Raw genomic sequence first — 25310 nt, forward strand, 5'->3', positions numbered from 1 at the left:
CTGACAATTTTCCCTACCCCAAAGGGAATTGTCCCGTGCAAATTTCCTTTGCTAATAAACTCTATCCCACTGGAGTTTTTATCTGTATCCTGGTGCTTTCTCCCAATTTGAGCAGATTCATCTGTCATAGATTATTGTTAGGTCTATCTTCCCCTTTAGATAGCCATGAGAAAGAGAGAATTCTTTAATTTGAATTGAAGATTATCTCATTCAAATTAGGGCTTGCAAGCTGAGTAGATACACATGCAGTCCTTTTAAGATCTCAGGAGCCTTGGCGTCAGCAGGGAGAGCTTGGGCAACTTGTTGAAATGGAGCTTTCACCTTGGAGAAAATGCCAGTTATATGTGGGTAATCAGGTGCTGTGCTTAGCATGGGGCCTGGCACACGGTAAGTACCTAATGGCTGTGACTTGCCCTGGCTGACAGGGAGTGACTGTCACTCACTTGGACAATGTTTTTGGTGGCATGCTTTCTCATGTCCAGTGTCCATGATTAAATGCTGAGCTCCCTGGGGGCTAGGGTGTTGCCTTCTGACTCTGACCTCCCAGCCAAAGACCCGCACAGTAACATATCATTCAGGAAATAGTTTTTGAATGACACATGCACATATTTGACCCCTGGTCTCCAGTCTCAGATAAACTTCCAGAAGTACTTTTGCCTCTCCAATGGCTTCAGCAACACCCGCCTGCTTTCCTCCATCCTCCTGAGCCATCCCAACCCCAGGCTCCGTGTTCATTCTCTTGTCCCAGCCAATACTAAGAGGCCCTAGCTCCTCAGATAGTCAAGACACTTAGCAGGTTCTCAGATGGTTAAGAATGTTCTGAGACAGGCTGGGTGGGGGTTACTCAGGGCTGAAAGGATTAGCAAAGGCTTGTGAAGTGATAAGGCCCAGTGACCTGGATAACTTAGGACTCAAGTCCACTCTCCATAACTGCCCCCGGAATGTGCTGGGTAACTGCCCAGGTCCCTGTGGCCAGGAAGGCCAGTGCTGTACCAGGCTCTGTTTCTGTTGGATTTCCTGCCACCTCAAAGGCTGCTGGGGGCTGAGCAGGGCTGCCCTTGCAGGTCTGTCTTCATCACCAGCTCCCACTCAGGCATCACAGTCTGGGAAGCCAGGAGAATCTGTTTTTCCTATTCTGTAGCCTGTGGGTCCCAATGCTCCGGCTGGAGGCTGGCAGCTTGGGGATTCAGGTTCTGTCTGCTGAGACTGCTCACGGGGATAGGCCCTGGGGAGCAGGACCCAAGGCCAGGCCAAAGAGTTCAGTTATGGGGAGAGAAGAGATGAAGCAGGGAGGGGCAATGGGCTGGAAAAGGGGATTCTGGGCAGGTATGATCTGAAAAACCCAAGAGGGGTCCAGGGAGGGGTGGGAACAGCCTCTGCCACAGGAACCTTCTAGGGCTGAAGGGCCCTTGTCAGATGTTGAGGACTGGGATAGCGCCTGAAGCTAGGCCATGTCTAAAGGAAGGTTACTTGGAAGGTGATTCCCAAAATGATGGGCAAACCAGGGTAGGGTTACCAAGAGAGTGATTTAGGGCTCATGCTGATGTTTACACGAAGCCCTGTCCGTGTGTGTGTGTGTGTGTGTGTGTGTGTAGGTATACACGATACGGGCACATATGTGTGAGTGCATGTGCGCATACCCACTCTAAAGGCTGGAGGTTGGCACCGGCCGGATGTCTTCCTTCATGCTTCCCTGCCCTATTTTCTGAGACCAGGTCTCTTACTGAGCCTGAGGCTCACTGAGAGGCTAGTGTGGCTGGCCAGCACCCTCCAGGGATCTGCCCTTGGCTCCCCAGTGCTGGGATTACAGGCACATACTGTGTTTTGTTTACACGGATTCTGGGGATCAAACTCAAGTCTTCAATGCTTGTGTGCTTGTATTGACTGAGTCGTTTCTCTAGCCCCTGCGTTTCTTTTTTTTTTTGGTCTTTTTGAGACAGGGTCTCCCTGTAGCCCCAGCTGGCCTGGAACTCACTATGTAGACCAGGCTGGCCTTGAACTCACAGAGATCCGCCTGCCTTTGCCTCCTGAGTGCTAGGATTAAAGGCGTGTGCCACCACACCCAGCCCTGCATTTCTTTTTAACTAAAATCACAAGAAAATGCCCCTTTTAGAAGAAAGTGGTCACTCAAATCTAGTTAGTATCCCTTGACCCCATGAGCATCCCCTGTGTGTCTGCTGCCCAGGGCACAAAGGAATCCAGAGATGGGTGCCACGCCGTTTCTGACTCATACAGGGAGCCTTTTCTCCTCCTTCCCTCCCTCCTTCACCCTCCACTCCTGGGGGCACTCCCTCTCTGGAAAGTGTTTGACTTTGACCTTGACGTCACTGGTAGGTTCCATTCAGAGCTTTTGTGCTGTGTGACACAGGGAAGCCAGTTCCTGATTCTTTATTTCAGGGTTCTAATCTGCATGGGGCATATTGCTAAAAGAAAAAAATAAGAAGCCTGTTTTAGTAGTTTGCCCCTGGCCTCTGCTGTGGTGACTGGAGTCAGGCAGAACTCCAGACCAAAAGTGATTCCAAACGCCCCCACTCTCTGGCCTGGCAGGTTGTGTCTATAACCCAAGAAAAGGAAGTTGTGTAGAAAGCGAGGGAGGGACAACCTGATTGGTTAGAGCTTCCTGTCTTGTGAAAGCCTGGTTTGAACAGTAGGGGGCTTGTGATGGCTGAGACTCAACTACTGTTTATTTAAAATAAACAGCCCAAATATTCACATAGGCAATGTCTTCTGGGCCACATTGAGCCTGGTTACATAGTGAGTTCTGGGATGGCCAGGGCTATATATATAGTGAGACCCTGTCTCAAAAGAAAAGAAAGGAAGGAAGGAAGGAAAAGAAAACGATAGTGAAGACCATCGTAGAAGGAACAACAGAAACAAGGTGAGGAGGAGGTTAGACCCTGGACTGCTTCTTGAAAGTGAACCATTTCATTGATGAGGCTTCTCAGAGACAAAGCATGACTTGTTACCAAGCAGATGTTGAAGTCTTTCATTTTGGCCAAGGTGTTGGTGAAGATAACATTGGGTTTCGGGTCAGAGCCTGGGCCCTGACAACCCCAGACCCCCAATGAGCTAGGGGATCTAATAGTCTACTTATAGACAAAATGGGGGCTGGAGAGATGGTTCGGTGGTTAAGAGCACTGGTTGCTCTTGCAGAGGACCTGGGTTCAGTTCCCAGCACCCACGTGGCGGCTAACAATTGTCTGTAGCTCCAGTTCCAGATCCATGGGCATTGCATGCAAGTGGTGTACTTACACACATGCAGACAAAACACTCATAAATAAATAAATAGTGGAAAGCAGGAAAAAAAAAAAGAGAGAGAGAGCGAATGAAAAGTTCCAGTGACCATTCCCAAGCTTGTCTTCGGGGTCCCAACATGAGGTTTAGGTTTAAATGAAGGGGGAGAAACATGCGTAGTTAAGAGGTCATGGCCAAGATATGGACCCACCCACGAGCATCATCTGGCCTTCCTCGGAATGTGTGACACCTCTCTCCTGGAGACAAGCTTCCCCTCTAGCTCGCACTAGGGGTCCAAGCCTCTTCCTTTTCCTACTACAGGATTTCTAGCACAATTTCAGTTTCTCAGGATTCACTGTTTCATAGTCTTGAGAGCCAAAGGGCAGCAGATGTCTATGTTTCTGCCAGGATGATTACAGAAGTTATACTTGAGCCTGTTCTTGAACAGCGGCTGCGACACACATCCAAATGGCACAGACATCATGAACTGCCACCAAGGGAGGACTAGCCATGTGCACCTGCAGGCCAAGCTGCCAGTCCACACACTGGCTCCAGCCCAGGTGCTGCTTCCTCCAGACTCAACAGCTTCATGCATCCATGTGTTCCGTTATTCTACAAGTGTTGACATGTGTATTGGGTTCTTGCCTGCTGTTCATAACACAACAAAAAACAGACAGATGTGTCTCTTGCCCTTCAACGCTTGTGTCTAGAGGAACCGGTCATCAGACAATGTCATGAACAAGAAGACACATTAAAAAGAGTGTATCAAAGGGAAGAAATGGCACGATGACCTCAAGTAATCAGAGAAGGCCTCCTGAAAGAGGTGGCATCTAAGGTGAGATCTGGAGGCTCAAATCAAGAGCATCATGACTGCTAAGCATTCTACAGGGCAGCCCGTAGAACATCCTAGAAGGTTCTGGAAAAGACCAAATGTCCTGCGGTGGTAAACTGAGGCATGGAGCAGTTAACTTGTCCAAGGTCACCTGTCTGCTTGGCTCTGTGTTCAGGGTCATTGTGTGTAGTATGAGGTTGTCCACTGTGGGAATGTGTGCAGCTGCAGAAACTGGCAGATGTTAAAAAGGGACTTTTCCTCTCATACAGTCAGTTCTTAAATACTGAGCTCCCACAGCAATATTCAGTTCCCTGAATGTGCCTGTGAATCTTGTATAGGCTGTTCCTTCTACCTCAAAAGCCCTTCTCTCTCTCTCTCTCTCTCTCTCTCTCTCTCTCTCTCTCATATATTCTAGGCTAGTCTGGAACTTGATATATAGCTGAGGCTGACCTTGAACTTCGGATCTGCCTGCTTCATGTCCCAAGTGCTGAGACTGCAGGCATGTACCACCAAGCCTGATTTATTTACTCTGTCGGTTTCAATATAGGCAACGCCTCTTCCAGAATCCCTCTCTTCCTCCTGGTGCCTTAGTGTACTTCCACATTATTCACTGAACAAATACTGTGTACTAGGCTCAGAGCTCAGTACTTGAAATGCAAGGTTGGCTAAGAGTGGCTTCAGATTGAGTTCTGTGGCCACTAGAGACACCCCCGCCCCAAGCAGTGAGCAGCTAGGAGGCAGGCTGGGCAAAAGACATTAAGGATTGGTGAGTATTGTTGCAAAGGAACCCAGGGCTCTAGGAGAAGTTGCAAAGATTTCTGTCTAAGGTCTCAACACTGATGTATTGGCAACTGGTTACATATGTGTGTGTGTGTGTGTGTGTGTGTGTGTGTGTGCTTGCATGTTCATGTGGTGTAGGTACATGAGTGCTTTTGCCTGTAAAGGGGCAGAGGACAACCTCAGCTTTTGTTTTTCAGGCACTGTTGACCTATTTTGAGACAGGGCCTCTCACTGGTCTGGAATTTTCTGACTGGCTAGGGAGCCCCAGGAACCCGTCTGTCTCTGCCTCCCTAGTGCTGGGATTACAAGTGCATGTCATCGTGCCTGGCTCTTAAAAAGTATTTTATATATTATTTTTATTTTATGTGTATGAGTGTATTGCCTGCAGGTATCTAAGTACACCCATGTCGTGCAGTGTCTGTGGTGGTCAGAAGAGGGCAGCAGATCCCCTGGAACTGGAATTATGGACAGTTGTTAGCTGCCATGTGGGTGCTGGGTTTGGAACCTGGGTCCTCTACGAGAGCAGCCAGTGTTCTTAACCACTGAGCCAACTCTCCAGAGCCCCCACCCTTTTTTAATGCAGGTTCTGCAGATCAAACTCATGTGTTGTGTTTGCAAGATTTACCAACTGAGCTGTTTTCCCAGCCTAGGTTATATGTTTTGAAAAAACAGTATATGGACTAAGTCTGGCCTCTCCTAGGGGCACACCCAGCCCTGGGCTGAAAATGAATAAACAAAGCTCCCAGGTCACTCACTCAGCAGTTCCTGGGATCATGAGCTCACTTAGGTTGGGCTCCCACCTCTCAGTTTGTCTATGTAGAAAAGCACTGGGTGTTTGGGGTGGCAGGCAGGCCAGGCTGACGGCTGTGAACCCTTTCACTAGCTGGGGGACCTCAGGCAAGCTCCCTAACCACTGGCCCTTTGGTTTTGTTTCCTTACTTACAGAGTAGAATCACCATGCATCCAGAGACTTTGCCTGGGTTTCAGAAGATTGCAAAAGCTGATGCAGCTTTGGACACTGTGGGAGATCACAGTGGCTCCTGAGTTCTCTCTTTCCTTCCTGAGTCAACATCTTGAGGAACCCCTCCAACAGGAAGTACAGTGAGAAGTATACATGTTGAGAGTTAGTACCTCCATGAGACATGCAGACTTGCCGCCAAAGGAGGTATCCTGGAAGACAGCCTGGAAGAGGAGGGCTTCAGGCAGATTTTTCTGCCAGGTATCGCACCTGTGCTGTCTAGGTACCAGCCTCCTGGGGACCACAAACCATATGAAATTTTATTTATTGTTTTTATTTTATGTGTATGAGTGTGTTGCCTGCGTGTATATAAGTGTACCTGTGTCGTGTAGTGCCTTGGAGGTCAGAAGAGGGCGTTGGGTCCCCTGGAACTGGAGTTAGGACGGTTGTTAGCCAACATGTGGGTGCTGGAAATCAAACCTGGGTCCTCCGCAAGAGCAATCAGTGCTCTTAACTGCTGAGCTATCTCTCCAGCCCCATCATTGTAGTTTATATGAGAAAACAGTGGTCCTTACGAGGTCAGACCACCTGTGAGGGTGAGGCACCATTCAGATTTGAACCTGTGTGTGTGACTTGAAGCCTGGCTCTTCAGCTGGCATTGCGCCTCTCTTCCATGTCACGTTCTTACTAAGTGTATCTTCCTGAGTAAAGCTCCACTCAAACCGTGCCTGGCCCCCACCCCCACCTGCCTAGAAATAAGAGCGAGGATGGGCTCACCCAGGAAGGGGTGGAGGGACATCCCTGCAAGACAAGTGGTGGGAGGATCCGCCTGCATCTGGGAATGGGGGATGGTCAGCTGAGGCAGGAGAGGGCAGGGGTAGGCAGGCGAGCAACTGACACTGTGGGCTTGTACAGGCAGCCAGAGAGCTTGGAGAGGAGGTGGAGTGTCCCGAGAGAATGAAACCCAAGCATAGACAGCCCTTAGCTGGGACACAGTGGAATCCAGGCTGTGAAGGATGAAGAGCAGGTGATGGGGATGTGGACTTTTAGCCAGGAAAGTCAAAACTTAGAGGTCATTAGTCATTACAGCCAAAAGAGGATAAAGACAGGGTCTTCCTGTAGCTACAGCTGGCCTGGAACTTACTGTGTAAACCAGGCTGGCCTTGAACTCACAGAGATGCGCCTGCCTCTGCCTCCTGAGTGCTGGAATTAAAGGTGTGTCCAACACACGAGGTTCCTTTTTTTCTGAGACAGAACCTCCTTATTGTTCCCAGCTGTATCCCAGTTTGCCGAGGATGACCTTGAACTTCCAGTTCTCCTGCTTCCGCCTCCCGAGTGCTGAAATTATAGACATAATTTATAGGGGACTGGCTTCTGTGGTACTGGGGATGGAACCCAAGGCTTGGTGTATGCCAGGCAAGCACTCGACACACCAGGCCACATCCGCAGCCCCTTGTTTTGCAGGTTTTGGTTCCATTTTGTCCAGTTTAGTTGGTGAAGCCAGCAAGTGCTTGTGGCAGAGAAGGTAACTGAAGGGCTGGCAAGATGGCTCAGCTGATAAAGGTGCTTGCTGCCAAGCCTGACAACCTGAGTTCTAGTCACCAGGACTCACGTGATGGGAAAGGAGAAGTGACTCAGAAAGCTGTCCTCTGACTTCCACACACCCTGTCTCCCACCACAGACACAGAGGGAAGGAACTGGTCAAGGACAGACAAAAACAAAGGTTCTGGCTTCAACACCTGACCACCGTTTCCATGGATTTGATGCTTGTACGAGCTGTTTCTGTTAGATTTAGGAGGGCAGAAAAAGGAAGGAGTTTAGAGTTTAGAAAGAAGAGTCAGAGCCAGGCCTGCCACAGGTGAGGAATGTGTCCTTTATTCAGGAGTCACAGCAAAGGGCAGAAGCCTTGCCTTGGGAATGAGGTGTCTTTATCAAAGGGAGGGGCGGTTTGGACTTACTCAGGGACGCTGTTGAACACAGCTGCAGGAGTTAACTCGGTGCCAGGGTCTGGTGTCCTTGAGTGTTAGAGGGTCTCTCTCTCTCTCTCAAGATTGTTTTCTCAGGCAGGTGAGCTATCTTAGGCAGTTAGGCTCCATAAACAGTCTCCTTCAGTCCTGGGAGTGATCAGTTGATAAGCCTTGTTGTGCAAGGTAGGCTTGCCAATTTAGGGCCATTTAGCCACTTTAAGGCATTTATGACTTTATGACATAATGAAGTTCATAATTCACACAGTCCATCAGTTTCCGCACACCAGAAGGCAGGGACTCTGTCTCATTCAGGGTTGAATCCCTACAGATGTCTGGCATTCAATAGACACTCAACATGTATTTTTGTGTCAACCTGAATTCTTGGGGATCCTTGGACAACTCCATGGTTAGTTCCTGCAGAGAGAGAGAGAGAGAGAGAGAGAGAGAGAGAGAGAGAGAAAGAGAGAGAGAGATGTGTGTGAGGTTCCCCACTGCTGCCCTTGGGAGAGATGGGAGGAAGGAGGGATAGAAAGTCAGGGACTAGGGCCTGGAGAGACAACTGAGTCAGTAAAGTGTTTGGCACACAGCTATGACCTGAGTTTGATCCCTAGAGCCCACATAAGAACGGAAAAAAAGCCAGGCACAGTGGTGTGTACTTATAATTCCAGGCAGATCCCCGGGGCTTCAGTCCACCAGTGTCAGGGAGCTTCAGACCAAGCAGGAGATGGGTCTTGAAATTCAAGGAGGGCAGCACTTGAAGATGGCGCTGGAGGCTGACCTCTGGCTTCCATGTGCGCTCTCTCTCTCTCTCTCTCTCTCTCTCTCTCACACACACACACACACACACACACACACACACACACACACACACACACACACACAGGAAGCTGGAGGCAGAGACTCACGCCAAGGCTTTTCAAAAAATCTTCGTGGGGATGAGGCTTCACACAAGTGAACAGTGGTGAATTATTATTCCTATTTTAGTTTGTATTGTGCCCTCTTTACCAGGCTAAGGGATTAATTGTTTTCATGTGTCCCATAAAGAAACAGAGAAGTGTAGTCATTTGCCAAGGGTTACACAGCTACAAGCTGGGGACTGCAGCTTACATTTTTACTTTCCAGCCTGGTGTGAGGGTTCAATAGTGAGTCAGGTGTCCACCAGACTAGGGAGCTGACATCTTGCAGCATCTCCAAGAGGGGTTTTATAGACTCCAGAGAAAGTTGGGGCTGTAAGATGGGAAGGAGAGGAAGAGATGGGGCTGGGAGTGCCACTGGGCTCCAATGGCTGCTCCTGAGCTGAGGCCTTGGAAGATGGGACAAAGTAGATGCTGTTGCTGTGAGCTGGGAAACCACACGGAGCCCAGGGCTGGGGCACTCCACAAAGGCCCACTGTAGCGCAGGAAGGGTGGCTGTGCCTGGGAGGGGATTCCAGGGTGGAGATTAGCCAGGGACCCCTGGTGGCTCAAGCCAGACCCTCCCCGGATGTCTGCCCTGCAAGTCACCCAGCACAGCTGACCTAGCTCAGGAAAGCTGCTTCTGTATCTGGAGAAGGAAATCTTCAGGGGTCTCGGGATGTAGGCCTCCTCTCTGTTACCAGGAATCTTGGAGGCAGCCCAGGCAGCAGTGCCTCAGTGTGGTGGGGTGTGGTGTGGGAGGCGACAAGGCGGGTCTTAAAACCAAGCAGACCCAGCTGGCTGCCTTGTCTCTAGGCCTGAGGACAGAGAGGGGCTTACAGGTGAGATTCTCATTCTTGGGTCCTCACAGTGGGGGTGTGGGGAGCAGGGCCTGGAGGGGGCTGTGAGTAGAGAGATCTTGCTCCTCTCTGGGGGCACAGGGTCAAGAGAAGGGCCCCAGGACATAGGGGTGCATCTCAGAGACATCTGGACCTTTCCAGCTAGAAGATGTGATGTGGGGGTCCTGGGCACATGGGGGTTCGTCGTGTGGGCTTGAAGGGTCTGTCCCTCGGTGACCTGGCCATTCCCTGGTCTCTGTGCTTCTTCCGTTGACTCTGCTCTCCCCATCTCTCAGTACTGCAGCCCCACGACACTCTGAAATTATCTCACAGTGGGCCTTGTGGTCATCTGACAAAAATAGACAATGCCACATCCTTCCCTCAGAATGCCTGGGGCTCCAGCCATGGTCTAGACGCCTGGGCAGCTTTCCCAGGCTCTGCCAAGGCCAACCCCTCTGTTGAACCTGTCTCACTCTGCAACTCTGTAGGGGCTTCTGCTGTATCTGCATGGCAATGGCCCAGTTCAGGGAACTGTGCACTATGCCTGGATGAGGCCAACAGGTCAGGAAAATGATGGCTCTTTAGGAGTTCGCTACTTAGAGTTCCCAGGAGAAGAGGGCCTACCCCAGCAGGGGAACATGGGGGGTGGGGTGGGTGCCAACATGAATGGGTGCGAAGGGGTAGAAAGGGGAAAGACTGTCCCAGGGTATTAGTTTAGGATTGGCTAGTGAGATTCCTAGCCGTAGCTCCAGGCTTCCTAGGTGGGGACTTGGCCTGGGGTAACTGGGAGGAGGGGTGGGAATGGTAGGACTGGGAGGGTTATACACATGGGTGCTAGGGTTAAGGTTATACACGTGGGTGCTAGGGTTAAGGTTATACATGTGGGTGCTAGGGTTAAGGTTATACATGTGGGTGCTAGGTTTAAGGTTATACATGTGGGTGCTAGGGTTAAGGTTATCCACGTGGGTGCTAGGTTTAAGGTTATACATGTGGGTGCTAGGGTTAAGGTTATACATGTGGGTGCTAGGGTTAAGGGTTTGGCTTGCTTGGTTTGCCTGTGAAAAGTGTGTTCTGAGGGAAGCCAGGTGCTAGCTGTAGGAATTAGCTAGCCTGCTAGAGGCACATGCTCCTGCTTAGCAACCCCACTCCCCCATGTCAAAGTTTCATAAGAGAACATCACGCATGGGCTGGAGATATAGCTCAGTGGGTTGAGTGCTTGCCTAGCATGCATAAAGGTCCTGGGTTCCATCCCCAGCACAGTATAAACTAGGCATGGCAGTACTTGGCGGTAATCACAACACTTGGAGACGGAGGCAGGAGGATCAGAGATTCAAGGTCATCCTTGGACTACATAGCGATTCTACGGGCAGCCTGGGCTACAGGAGACCCTATTGAGGAGGAAAAGGAGGAAGGAGGAGGAGGAGGAGGGGCGGGGGGAGAAAAACACATGTAATGGTGGCTTAGAGACAATGGAGTAGGAGAAGTCAGTCAAAGGAAGAGATTCACCAGCTGGAGCTAAACTTTTAGGCAACTATTTTCACTTGCCCGATCTCCCAACCTCCCTCCCTCCCTCCCTCTACAGGAGACCCTATTGAGGAGGAAAAGGAGGAAGGAGGAGGAGGAGGAGGGGCGGGGGGAGAAAAACACATGTAATGGTGGCTTAGAGACAATGGAGTAGGAGAAGTCAGTCAAAGGAAGAGATTCACCAGCTGGAGCTAAACTTTTAGGCAACTATTTTCACTTGCCCGATCTCCCAACCTCCCTCCCTCCCTCCCTCCTGGATTCAGGGTGCCCTTCTCTGTTACTCTCTACCTTATTTCCTCGAGACAAGGTATCTCATGCACCTTGCAGTTGGGCTGGCATCTAGCAGGCCCTACTGATCTTGTCTGTGCCCCCACAGCACTGGGGTTATTGATAAGTATGTGCAGCCATACTCAACACTCAGATTTTTTTTTTTTCGTCTTTTTGAGACAGGGTCTCCCTGTAGCCCCAGCTGTCCTGGGACTCACTATGTAGACCAGGATGGCCTCAAACTCACAGATAATCTGCCTGCCTCTGCCTCCCGAGTGCTGGGATTAAAGGCGTGTGCCACCACGCCCGGGTTCAGATTTTTTATGTGGGTGCACAGTCATGCTTATACAGAGAACACTCTCATCCACTGAGCCATCTCCTCAGCCCCTGCCTGGGCTTTACAGTTTCTGAATGTGTAAAATCAACAATTGCCTTCATTTATTCATCCAACAAATACCTGTTTAAGAGGACAGACAGTAGGTTTAACACTAGGTACCAGTCTAGGCCATGGGTGGTTCTGAAGCGATGTGGAGGGTTCCTGGCACACTGGAGATGCCCACTGGGTAAACCTCCGGCATCTTTGCCCTGGTGCAGCTCTGGAAAACTGCAGAGTAAGACTGGTGTGGAAAGTGGCATCTAAGGCCATCTTACTTGGATGCTTAGAGACCTCAGAGCAGAGGCTGTGTGGGGACAGAACTCTCAGGAATGTTCTTGGCACTCAGAGGCACTGCTGGACAAAGGCCAGCCCAGTAGCCAGAAGCCCCGGGGAGTCTAAAACCCTGTGTTTGGAAACCAGGCTCTTGGTAGTGCCAGGGACCCAGGCAGAGAGTGCACTCAGGAACTTGAAGACAGTGGAGCACCAAAGGGGGATTCCTGGCTAACCCTGGGCCAGCAGCACAGCTGTGGAGACACAGGGACTTCGGGGTGGTGGGAGGGGAGGATAGGCAGGCAGATACACCAGTAAAGGAGTCTCCCAGGGTCCGGACTGGAAACACATGAATTCCCCCACCTTTTGATCACGAATGCTTTCAAACTTCTGACTGGAAGTGGGTGTTTATTGCCAAAGACAAATGCTAAAGAGGGAGACTTAGGGGGCAGAGTGCATGAAAGTACGGAACCCCTGCTTAGAAGAATTTGCCCCTCTAGGAGGGGAAGCCATGTGCTGCAGTGAAGGGTGCAAGACCTAGGTTCAAATCCTGATTTCCCTCTTCGTTGACTGTGTCACCTCTGGCAGATTCCTGGAGCCTTCTGAGCCCAGTTTTCCCATTGGCAAATGGGAACAGTGCCTCTCTGGCAGGGCTGTCATCTATCTGTCTGTCGTCTGTCTATTCATCCATCCATCCATCCATCCATCCATCCATCCATCCATCTATCCATCCATTTCCTACACACACACACACACACACACACACACACACACACACACACGGCCTACAAAGTGTCTGGGGTGCACAAAGCCATGAAGAATCCCCTTTGCAAAGCCCTGATTCATCATGGGTTCTAGACTTCATTCCCAAACACCCTTCCTTATGGTCACTATGCTCAGTACAGGGATAAAGGAGAGACCACCAGTTTCTATCTTCAGAGAATCAGCAGGAAACTCAGTGACCCAAGCCCCATGAACTACAAGAACGAGATGCAAACACCAGCTCCCTTCTGCCTGCTCAGCACTGTGTTCCAGACCCTCCCTTCCCTTCCTTTCCTTCCCTTCCCCCTTTTTCTCTCTCTTTCTCTCTCTTTCTTTCTTGTATTTATTTGTGTGTGCATGATTTTGTGTGTGTATGTTTCTGTGTGTGTGTGTGTGTGTGTGTGTGTGCCCTCACCCATGTGTGTAGTGCACCTGGAGGTCATAGGACAACTTGTGGGAGTCCATTCTCTCCTTCCTCCATGTGGGTCACGGGGATCAAACTCAGGTCACCAGGCTTGGTGGCAATGCCTTTACCCACCGAGCCATCTCGCTGCTCCCCCACACTGGCTCTTAGCCCCTCATCAACTGTGTTTCTCGCATGTCAGCTCCTGCCCTTCACCTTGTGCCACCTGCCAAGGGGACAAATGAGCTGGGGCACTTGTCCCTGCCACCTCTGACGGAGAGTGTTTCTCATACACACTACATTGCCGACCCTCTGCCTCCAGGACTCCTGTGGATCACATTCTAGAGGCTTCTGCCTTCCATTTCTTGACTGGAACAGTCTGTGTATTGCCCAATGAGGGAACAGGCGGGCTTGATGCAGAGTGGAACAGAGTCCGCGTGGGTCTTGGCAGTGATGGCCTATAGACATGCCCTGGGATGTGTTTTATTTTCCAGAACCCAGAGATGAAGAGCCTCCTCATGCTGGCCTGGTTCCTGGCTTGCAGTAAGTGCTTGCCTCGAGACCTTTGAATGACCCTTTGCTGCCTTGGGAGAGACAGGGTAGTGAAAAGGAGACCAGTCTGTAGGTGTGCAGACATGTTTGAATCTCAATTCTCTACTTCCGGTGCAGACATGGACATCAGCAAGGGTGCTGGTCTCTCCGGGTCCCCGCGTCAGCTCTGGTTCAGATGGTGTTGTGCATAGAGAGAGATGAAGCTTGTGCATAGGAGGGGGCTGGAGGGGGCAGATATTTCCCTGAATGTGGAAATAAGGCCAGGCAAGGACACATAGTGAGATCAAAGAGAAGCACAGGAACCCTGAAGAAATAGCCCAGCCCAAGGCTGGGGGGATAATGTGTCGGTAGAGTGCTGGCCTAGCATGTGTGAGGCCCTAGTTTCAGTCCCTAATCTGGGAAGGAAGAAAGGAAGGGGGAGAGAGGGGGAGAGAGAGAGAGAGAGAGAGAGAGAGAGAGAGAGAGAGAGAGAAACTCCAGATAATGATTCCATCATCATTCTCAGATTCCATCATCCAGATCGTCTATGTACCACTCCACCTGGGAGGTGCCTATACATCTGACTTTAGGCTTCTCTGCACCCCCCCAAACCCCTCAAACAGCCCCTTGGAAGGTGTGTTGCTCTTTGCCGGATCCTTGGCGATCTCAAGAGGAACCCAAGACCTGAGGCATGGAAAAGCCCCTGGTTTCTTGTGTTGGAAGTCCTGGACAGGATATTTCCCTCTAGACTTACAGGAATCTCACTTTCCCAATTTGTGAGATGCATGAACTGACTTTAAACCCAGGCCTGCTCTGCTTCTGAGTCCAAATTCATTATTATTATTGTTATTATTATTAATTATTACTTTGAGATAGCATCTCAAGTAACCCAGGCTGACTGTGAATTGGTTACATAGCTGAGGACATCACTGAACTTTTTAAAAATAACTTTAAAAGTTTTATTTATCTTTTAAAAAAATATTTTATCTATTATTTTTAAAATTTTATCCATATGAGTGTATTGCCTACATGTGTGTAAGTGTACCTGTGCCGTGCAAGGTCTGCAGAGGTCAGAAAAGGGTATCAGATCTCCTGGAATTGGAGTTACAGATAGTTGTTAGCCACCATGTGGGTGCTGGGAACTGATCCCTGGTCCTCTGCAATAGCACCCCGTGCTCTTAACCACAGAACATCTCTCCAGTCCCTTCTTGAATGTCTGATCCTCCTGTCTCTACCTCCCAAGTGCTAGGGTTATAAGCATCTACCACATACAGTTTATGTGGTGCTGGGGATATAACACAGGGCTTTGAGCATGCTAGGCAAGCACTTTGTAACTGAGCCACATCCCTGGTCCTTCAAGTCAAACTCTTAACTGCTGTTCTGAGCTGCTTGCCTCCCTCTGCCTGGCTCTCGTACCATTAGCTGGGAGAATTAGAGAGGGCAGAGGAAGAGCAGAAGGGTCTGGGACATGGACCTCAGCAGGGTGCCTGGTGTCATCTCTGCCTGGGGATGTCTTTCAGGTGTTCCTGCAGTCACAGGGGGCTTGCTGGACCTGAAGTCCATGATTGAGAAGGTGACGGGAAAGAATGCCCTAAGGAACTACGGCTTCTATGGCTGCTACTGTGGCTGGGGCGGCCGAGGAACCCCTAAGGATGGCACTGATTGGTAAGCTGGCATCTTTATCACCCTTTATGCTCTGGGTGCTACAGTTCTGTCACCTCATTAGATTTCCATGTCTATTCTAAAAGGTGAGTATTAAAACTGAAGCTCAGAGGTGTTAAATGGCCTGCTACGATAGACCAGGTAATTCCCAAGCAGTCCTGAGACCTCAGTCATTTCATGTGCCATTTGATTTATTGAAATATAACAGATAATCCTAACATCACGGCTTAATGAAACCAAGATCACTTACTTTGCTCATGAACCTGCCGTCCGGAGGGCTTGGCTCATCTCTGATCAGTTTCAGCTTGGGCAACCGTGACTGCAGCTGGATAATCCCCACTGCAGGTGGTTCATGGCTATGGCTCAGGTTGTGACTGTGGGTGAGGATCCCACTGACGCTGTGGGTGGGGCCTCCAGTCTTTTCTCTGAGTCCTTTTCAGGGATGTCTAGACTTCCTCACAGCATGGTGACGGTTGTGTTTTGAGAACAAATGTTCCAGAACTGCAAGGAAAAAGAGGATGACAAGTTGGATGTGGGGGTGCATGCCTGCAACCCCAGAAATGGGAAAGTAGAGGCAGGAGGATCAAGAATTCAAGACCAGCATGGGCTATATAGCAAGTTCTAGGTTAACTTCAGCTACAAAGACTGTCTTAAAAAACAAAGGAGCCAGGTGTGATGGCACACGCCTTTAATCCCAGCACTCAGGAGGCAGAGGCAGGCGGATGTCTGTGAGATCAAGGCCAGCCTGGTCTACATAGTGAGTGCCAGGCCGGCTGGGGCTATAAGGGGACCCTGTCTAAAAACAAAGTAAAACAAACAAAAAAGCATAGTATTTTTATCATAGACCAGAAATTCTACAGTATTATGTACATGGTCTTCTTGGTTGGAACAGTCACAAAAGCCTTAAGAGAAAGGGGACCTTGATTAGTCAACCAGTGTACAGTTAGAGTCAGAGGAGGAATAAGCTCAGATGGTCTATGACCACAGTTAATAATGCATGAATACCTTAAAAGACCTATGAGGGGATTTCTTCTTTTAATATTTTAAAATTTATTTTTATTTTATGTGTATGAGTGTTTTGCTTGCATGTATATAAGTGCATCACATGCATGGGATGTCTGCAGAGGCCAGTAAAGGGCATCAGATCCACTGGGACTGAAGTTACAGGCGGTTGCAGCCTCTATGTGGGTGCTGGGAACCAACGGGATTTCTAATGGTCTCACAACAAAGAAATGAATTTTGAAGTGATGGATAAGCTGGCCGTCTAGGTTGGGGTGTTGCTAACACTGTCGTGGTCTTAGTTACTTTTCTCTCACTGTGACAAAACAATTGACAGAAACAACTTAAGGGGTGAATTATTTATTTTGGCTCACAGTTTCAGAGTTTGGTCCATGGTCACTTGGTTTGATGTTTCTGGGCCTGTTTTCAGGCAGAACATCATGATGGAGGGAGTGTCTGGCCGAGGAGCTTCTTCCCGAGGTCAGGAAGCAGAGAGACTAATACAGATGATGCCGGGGCAAGATAGGACATACTCCCAAGCAGCTTACTTCCCCCAACTAGAGCCCTCTTCCTATCTCTTACCACCTCCCAGTAATGCCTACTCGTTATGAATCTGTGACTGGAGGAATCCTTCCATTAGCTCTGAGCCCTCATGACCTAATCTTTGGAGGAGTCCTCACAGACACACCCAGAGGTGGGCTTCTCTGATCTCCTAGGTAGCTCTTAATCAACCAAGTTGACAGTTAAGATTAGTCATCACAACCATAAATGTGTACAGTTTCTATATGTCAGTTTACATAGAGAAGAGAGGACCTGGGTTCTGCCTTTTGATTGGGAAGTGTTGCCGTTCTTGAAGAATGTGTGAGACAGGGGATCTTGTTCTTTGGAAAATTCAACATGTGGAGTTAACAGTTTTGATGCCACTGGACATCATATTGGAAAGCAACAAATAAACAGCAGGAGGTTGAGGCCAGGTTGGAGTGGGGCTTTACAGATAAGGAACAGGGAGGGCTAGAGTGATCTATGTGGTACTAGATTGTGGTTGAAGTTATCAGTATGAACTTCTGTTTAGCTTAATATGGTGTATATTGTTAGGTATAGAACTCTATAGATGTGAGGCTGGAGAGACAACTCAGTTGGCTAAGACCTGTATTTGACTTCTCCAGAATCCACATTTAAAAGGCCTGTAATATCAGTACTAAGGAGGTGGTGACTGGTAGATCCCTAAGGATCACTGGTCATTCAGTGTAGCCAAATTAGTGAGCCCCAAGTCCCAGTGAGAGACTCTGTCTTAAAAAAATAAGATGGAGAGTGTCTGAGGGCAATATGGGATGCACACACGCACACGCGCGCGTGCACACACACACACACACACACACACACACACACTTCTATGAAATGTCCTTTATAGACTCATGCTTGAACACTTGGAGGTAGACCTTGAGATGGGGCTTAGATGAAGGAAGTAGGTCCCTAGGGAGAGAACCTTGAGGTAGGGCCTGGCTGGAGGAAGTGGGTCACCAGGGACAGACCCTGAGGTAGGTTCTAGCTCAAGGGAGTGGGTCGCTGGGGGGCAGACCTTGCTGCGGAGCCTCGCTGGAGGAAGTGAGTCACAAGGTCCACTAGGAGTGGACCTTGATGTTTCTTAGCCTAACCCACTTTCTAATTTCGCTTTGATTCTTGACTGCAGACACCATGTGACTAGCTGCCCCATGCTCCGGCTACCTGCCTTCCCCGCCATGCTCCGGCTACCTGCCTTCCCCGCCATGCTCCGGCTACCCTGCCTTCCCCGCCATGCTCCGGCTACCCTGCCTTCCCCGCCATGATGGACTCTATCCCTTCAAACTGTGAACCAAAATAAATCCTTTCTGCCTTCAGTTGCTTCTTGTCAAGTATTTAACAACAGCAATGGGAAAAGTAATTAAGGCACTAAGAAGTCAAAATAACTATGAATTTCTTATAATTAAACGATAATTTATTAGTTAACAAATAATTACTTATTTAGTTAGAAATATGTCTAGAGACTGGAGAGATGACCCAGCAGTTAAGAGGAAGTACTGCTTTTGTAGAGGACTCAGATTTGGTTCCCAGCACCTAACCTATGTTGGAGGCTCAGAACCACCTGTAACTCCAGTTCCGGGGAGGATCCAGTGCCATCTTCTGGCTTCCAAGAGCATTGCACCTGTGCACATGCCAACACATGGACACAAATGCGTATATGTAATTTAAAAAAAAGTTGTAGAATTAGAAATATATCAGTACAACTGTCCATTAATTATAACAAATATGTGAGAATCAGATGTTAACAGAAGAAACTAGGTGTTTCTCCTTTACGACCTCAAGTTTTCTGTCAATCAAAAAAATTTAAATAAAACCACTACATCTAACACACTAGAAGTTAATTTTTTTCCCTCAGATAAAAGTCTCAGTTGACTCATGGTGATTGAAAGATCCAAAGCCCCTCCCATCTTGTGATTCACCTGTCTCTATTGCCTCTGCTGGGTCATCTCCACACAGCTAAAGATGGAGAATGAGAAGTGGAAGTTGGGAGGGAAGTTTTCATGGTCGGTCCCGCTTCTGGCCAGAGGTACCCCTGTGGCCACACCCGCCTGCAAGGGAAACTGGGAAATGTAGTCTAACTGTTAGCTTAGCCTTTAGGAGGTGAAGGCAGGTCAGTGAGCTTCTGGTCAGTGAGCTTCATGGCTGCATTTTTTGTACCTAGTAGGGCTGGCACCCTGAATAACATTCAGAGAGTGTGTCCAAGGAATGACTATTGATTTGGGAATAGCAGGGCACTGCAACGGGAATAAGAATGCCATAGAAACGATAGGTCTATTCAGGGATGGTGAGGTAAGGGGAAGTTTTTATTAGCAGGAGAGGGAAACTTCTACATATGCTGCTTAGATACAAAGCTCATTGGTTGTGGAGAGCAGCAGAGCTGGCATCAGCTCATTGGTGGAGGTGCTGTTGCTAAGCAAGTGTTCTCCGTAGAGCATCTTGTCGGAACTGTCACATTCTTTTTAAAAGAAAGTCAAACTTTGTCCCAGTATTCTGTGTACAGCTTGCAGAAAGCTTGGCATGTGTGAAGACAAGGAAGAGTTTATCAGGGTCTTTAGAAAGTCCTTCAGAGAGGATTTGAATCAAACTGCCAGACAGAGCCTCCCCCTGGTCACCTCTGACTCTAATTTTGCTTGGGTTTGACAAGAACTCTGTCACCTTGGAATCACCCACAGAGATGGGGGCCAGGAAGGTGCCCCTCCACTCAGAATCCCCATCTCCCACGTTGGCAGGTGCTGTTGGGTACATGACCACTGTTACGGACAGCTGGAGGAAGAAGGCTGTGGCATCCGGACCCAGTCCTACAAATACAGATTCAGTCGGGGCCTGGTCACCTGTGGTAAGGGTGGACTTCTCATTCAGGATGGGAGATCTCCCACCTCTGAATTCTGGTGCCCGAGAGGTGAACCAGGCTGTGTCTTCTGGGACAGAGCAGGGACAAGGGGCCTGGGGCTGTTGTAGCCTTATTGTACCTCCAGGGAAGTTGGGGCACAGTTCAGACCCCAAATTCCCCAGGTTCCATGGGCTTGCAGATTCCTTTTACTGGATGGAGTAGGCTTCATCTCCCCCATTTTACATGCCTAAGAGAAGCTCAAAGGCTTTCCAGTGTGCAACAGGATTTATGTCCAAGTTCCTGAGTTCAAAGCTAAGTCCCAGGTGTATCCCCTCTGTGTGATTTAGTCCCTGCCCCCAAACAGAGGCTGTCTCCACCCTCAGACTAAGAACTCCACACAAAGAGGACTGGAAATTCCCTGGACAGACACCTCACCCTGAGCCACAGATGGGTCTCTAGTTCAGCTGATGAGCGTCCTCCATCAGACTACACAGCCCCTAGTTCAGGATGGGGGGAACCTCTTCCATCAGATATCTGTCACCGCAGTTCAGGATCCTCCTCCATATACTGGGGACTCCTTCAAAGAAAGACAAAGACGTAGAGGTCTGTGAGGACTAGAAGCTGCCCACAGACCTGACTTTGAATAAGTTATTATTGGTGGGGCACATTTTTCCCAGGCTCATTCTCCATTTGCTTTTCCTTTGACAGAACATGGGGCCTTCTGTCCCATGAGGCTTTGTGCCTGTGACAGGAAGCTGGTCTACTGCCTGCAGAGAAACCTGTGGAGCTACAACCCTCATTACCAATATTTCCCAAACATCCTCTGCTAATGCCTTCTGTGGGCTCCACTATGGTGGCAACTACCACAAAAGACATCCCCGCCACTCCCCCCCACCTCCCTACATCCCTGATGTGCACCCCAAGGTCTCTGACCTCAATCTTTCTGTGTTCCACTAGACTGGACAGTGCCTTGGGGCCACACTCTGCCTTCCAGGGTCCTAGAGAGAAACTCCGGTCCAGGGCTTGGTCAGCTCCCAGGGTGACTGACCCTGTGCAGGGGAGGGTGGTCCTGGGCCCAGAAGCTCCTCCAGTTCCACTCCAGGGTGGTGTTGGCTTTTCAGTTTCTGCCATTGAATTGTCATCACCACCTTCCAGGGAACTTTCGCTCAAGTAGAAGCAAAATTAACTTCATAAATCTGCTATGTAGATATTAAATAAAATCCATTATCAAGGCTAGTAAAATCCCACCAGGCATCTCCTCTGATGGGGAGTGTGATGAGATTGCCTAAGCCTTTCTCACCATTGGGAGCTAAGTCTCAAGAAACCTGTAGGCTCTCAGAGATGGAGATGGTCAGGAAATTGATGGAGGGTTTCCTGGATGAAGGCCTGGAGGACCGTGGTTTGGATTCGTTTCTTTAAACCTTGGGATCCTCCAGCCAAGCCTGGATGTAGGCTTTTTCAAGAGGAACGTGAAAGGTAATGATGTCACCTTGGGCTCCTGGTCAGAGAGGGCAGTGCTTAGCTCCCAGCTCTGGCTTCTGTAGCTGTGCAGGCTTGGCCCCCGTGCATCTCCTGAACCTCTTGGACCTCTTAAACTTCTATAGTATCTGCTCTCTGACTTTCAGTCTCTTTTTAAAAAAGAGAACTTGCCCTTGAAGTAGAAAAGGAGACTCCTTCCAGAAACATGTTGGTGCCACACCTGTGACCAAGCCCCAAAGATGTAGAGACAGACAAAGGTCACCCTCTGCTCCATAACAAGTTTGAAGCTACCCTGGGAGTCTCCCAAACTGCCTGTTTCCACCAAGGGGTGGGGCCTGCTGCGGAGAATTGACTGGGGAGGGTTTTCTGCACCATCTTGGGACGGAAGCCTTGAGCCACCAGGAACGAGGGGCGACAGGCGTGGAGAAAAACATAGCCTGGCATCTCAGTCCCACACAGGAGGAATCTGAAGTGGCAGGCTCTTGAGCTGCGGCGCAAGAGTGCTTGTCTCTTTGTAAGTTCCCCCATTTACCCACTCCGTACCCGAGGGTATAACCCATAATAAATCTACATAAAAATATATTACATGGTGTGTCTGATATGCAAGAGACCCCCCCTGAGAGAACTCTGGCGACACTGGGCTGCATAGAACTCTGTCTCGAAAAAGACAGTACATGATCCCAACATCCGAACTAAAACCTGGAGAACTTCGACTTTTAGAAGTTGATAATCGCGTGGTTCTACCAGTAGAGCTACCAATTCGAATACTAATTTCCTCGGAAGATGTGCTCCCCCCCCATATTAATGAATTAATAAACAAATAATTAAAATGAGATTCATAACACTTTCCTGGGGCAGATACAGGGATGCTGGGGTTCTTTGATGTCACAGAGCCAGGAGGAAAACGTGTTTTAAAGAAGTTTCAAGGGGCTAGAAGTACAACATGTGTAAGGCCCTAGGTTTATCCCCAGCACTGCAATAGTGTTTATTTTTTTATTTTACCAAGTAAGGACATTGAAAATCCCAAGTTATCTGTCACTTTGTGAAAGAAAGGGTGTGTTCCAAAACAAAAAAAGGATCCTTTCCAAGAAACGGCCTTTGGCTTCTTTTCTGGCAACTCCAAAATAGTCCCATAGGTATGGCATTTATATTTAAAGACCTTCAGTGTTGAACATTTTCTAAATAAATTTAATTATATGAGATTATCCTGAATGCACACGTGTCTTGACGTATGCCAGTAGCTATATTGAACTCCAGAGTGGGCCTCACATGCCGGCTTCATACATGAACATTTCAAAATCAGGTGGGCTGTGGAGATGGCTCAGCTGGTAAAGTGCCCACTGGGAAAACAAAGGTTCAGTCACTAAAACTCATGAATAAAAAGCTGGGGATGGTGGTGTCTTCTTGAAACTGCAGTGCTGGGGAGACAGGTGGATCCCTGGGACTTGCTGGCCAACCAGCCTATCCTACTTGATAAGTAAGAGAAGGGAGGAAGTGGGGTGGGGGGAGGGCAGCGCCTGAGGGAGGGCAGCTGAGGTTGTTCTCTGGCCACCACATACACTTGCACACATGCACCCCCACAGCATTTTTTTCTTTTCCAAAATCGGAACCATTTCCCAAGCTCGGTCTTGAGTGGGTTTCTGGGGAGTCACAAGTGTCCCTCCAACACCTTGTGTTTTCAGTCGTGATGGTGGGAACAGCTCCCAGCCTCTGTTCTTCCTGTCAGGGTCAGGTGGTAGCCGGGTGTTGTGTGGCTGGTAAGCTCTGCAGAAGGGCCGGTGGGCAGGTCCCTTCCTCCACAACTCCCAGTACTGAGCCCCAGTGTCCAGACAATCTCAGCCAGGCCAGGGATGCTGTAAGGTTGCGAAGGCTGGAACATAGCATGGAGGCTTTGAGCTGGAAGGGGCCACGAGGAACCTTCACTTGTCTACTAGGCCCAGGACAGGTTAGGAGGCTGTCCCCAAATCACACAGCATATCGAGAGCAGCACACAGTTAGATCTAAGGTCCTGGCTATAAGCCTTCGCTCTGCCCACCATCCCACACTGTCCTTAACTCCAGTTCAGTGAGGGAGAAAAGGGAACCCAGAGTGGTTTAGGGACTCAGCCACACTGAGGGTTCCCAGGAGACACTCTTTGATTTCAGTCCCATTTCTCTTCTGCTCTAACTGCCTTTGAATTCTAGAGCCTGGGGCGGTCAGCCTGGCTGGGCTCTGAGATTCATCCTCTTCTCTAGAGCAGCATCCATGGGTACTGTCATGCTAGGCCCATCTTCACTGCTGTGGCCAGCTCTGAGGAAGCTTCGAGAGCTGAGTGAACTCAACTCATGTTTGATCTGCCAATTTCTTGGCAGAGCCCCATCAAAGCAATCATCACCCCCACATTGCACAGCTGTCCTTTAAGAGGTATGAAAATATGTGGTGCGTAAAAGTGGGTGGAGAACAGGAATACACACTCAATGGGTGGATGGCCTCCAAACCACAGGTTCCATACAGCATCTGAAATAGGGCTTTGGATTCAAAATCAACCACCAACATAGGCCAAATTATAAAAGTCCCCAGAAAAAAACCTTCCGTCTTCAAACTGGACTTTCTCCTGCGAGGCTGATCAACTGATTAAAATTTCGATGAATGTGGAGAGTTTGGAATGTTGCAGGTCCAGAGTTTAGTTACCATTTATCTCAGGCCATCTTTAGCCCCCTAAACAGCCACTCCTTGCCCACCTCTGTTTCTGATCTAACATCCTGTGAGTAACAGATAAAAACCTTCTTATTTCTTTTTAAAAGAATGTATTAACTTAGCAGACCACTAGGTCTCACCAATCAGAAAACTAAGACTGTTATCAGATAGCATCTGAGACCTATAGTAAAAAACCCCTTGCTTTGCTGTGACCCGCCTACTGAATGTATCCTCCAATGTATTTGAAAAGGGTCTTGATTTATGATTTTTCTTTGTTCTGTTACTATAAAAATGTAAGGCAACTGTTACCACGCTGGAACATGGAATCTGGGGTAACCTGAATCTGTGTTCCTGGGCCATGCTCACGCATATTTGGCTCCAGAATAAACTATCTCTTATCCCCTTTGAAGTGAGAGTTACGCTTTTGCGTCGACATATGAGTACATGGATTTCAGTGTGTGTGTGTGTGTGTGTGTGTGTGTGTGTACTCATAGCTGTACCCAAACTGAAAAGGGGCCAAAGGGGAAGCCTTCTGGTGGTGGCTGAGCAGGGAGCACAGAGCTAACTAAGGCAGGCTAGCTCAGTAGTACGGGTTTTGAGCCCCACCACGCTGGATACTGCCTAGCTCTGAGTAGCCACTTCTGAGGCAGTTATTTTCATCCCAAACCACTGGAAGCTCAGGGAGGTGAGTACTTTGCCTGAGGCCACACAGGTAACAGGAAAATCTGTAGGAAGGAAGTAGCCAGCTGCTTGATGCCCAAGCTGGGAGCCAGGGCCAGGTCTTGCAAAGAGAACTGGAGGAAAACATTCTGTTTTGCTCTGGGAGGGTAAGTTAAGATGTGTAACTTTAACCTAAGCTAGGCTTCCCAGAGTTCCTTTCCCTGCAGAGTTCTGGGTTTGTGAGGGAAGGGAGGTGTTTTTGTGTAGTTTGTCTTGAAGGCAGATGGGAAGTCACAGACATATTCCTTTTGCACCTAGAAGATTTGAGCCCAGCACAAAACCTGCTTGCAGCTCAGAGCTGCCAGTCACAGTCACAGGCTGGTTGGCTTCACAGGTGGAAACCTGTTGGGTTCTTCCTTCTGCTTCTCCTACTCTGGGCCCAGGTGTGTTTTTAGCTTGGCGAGAGGATGAGGAGGGGAGCTCCTGCAGGATGTGACTCAGCACCCTGGCCTGAAGATGCTGAGATTGATGTGTAGTCCGTGATGGGTACCGCTCACCTTCACCCTCTGGGGTGCCAATCTGTCTACTTCCCAGCAAGCTTCCCTTCCTATTAGCCCTGCTGTAGCACCAGGCACAAAAGAAACAGCCTTGCATTAAGAGTTGAATCCCAACAAACAGTGTACCATTACAGAGTGGCGGCCTGTCTCTGCCTGAGCCCCATAAAGGCAAGCAGGCTCCTGCCCCTGCCTCTCCCCTGGATGGCATAGAATCTGGACATAGTTCCCAAGGAACACAGCCTGAAGGAAG

The 25310-nt window shown here is 49.1% G+C and overlaps 1 protein-coding gene across 1 annotated transcript; it reads left to right on the forward strand.

The window, feature by feature from the left end:
• Nucleotides 1–9466: 9466 nt before the first annotated feature.
• Pla2g5 (phospholipase A2 group V) lies at nucleotides 9467–22172 on the forward strand. Its single transcript, XM_008821850.2, has 5 exons — nucleotides 9467–9506; nucleotides 13600–13648; nucleotides 15157–15301; nucleotides 19588–19694; nucleotides 20397–22172. Exons 2-5 carry the CDS (start codon nucleotides 13609–13611, stop codon nucleotides 20516–20518), a joined length of 414 nt encoding a protein of 137 aa, XP_008820072.1. The 5' UTR covers nucleotides 9467–9506; nucleotides 13600–13608; the 3' UTR covers nucleotides 20519–22172.
• The last annotated feature ends 3138 nt before the right edge of the window (nucleotides 22173–25310 follow it).

This window comes from Nannospalax galili, unplaced genomic scaffold (genome assembly GCF_000622305.1).
Source record: "Nannospalax galili isolate Female #2095 unplaced genomic scaffold, S.galili_v1.0 scaffold1688, whole genome shotgun sequence".
Lineage (NCBI taxonomy): Eukaryota > Metazoa > Chordata > Mammalia > Rodentia > Spalacidae > Nannospalax > Nannospalax galili.

Bases quoted from the DNA above. Each gene is read 5' to 3' on its own strand.
- Pla2g5 (XM_008821850.2), top strand. From the start codon at position 13,609: ATGAAGAGCCTCCTCATGCTGGCCTGGTTCCTGGCTTGCA. The intron at 13,649-15,156 runs GTAAGTGCTTGC...GATGTCTTTCAG, and splicing joins GGCCTGGTTCCTGGCTTGCA to GTGTTCCTGCAGTCACAGGG. The intron at 15,302-19,587 runs GTAAGCTGGCAT...CCACGTTGGCAG, and splicing joins CCTAAGGATGGCACTGATTG to GTGCTGTTGGGTACATGACC.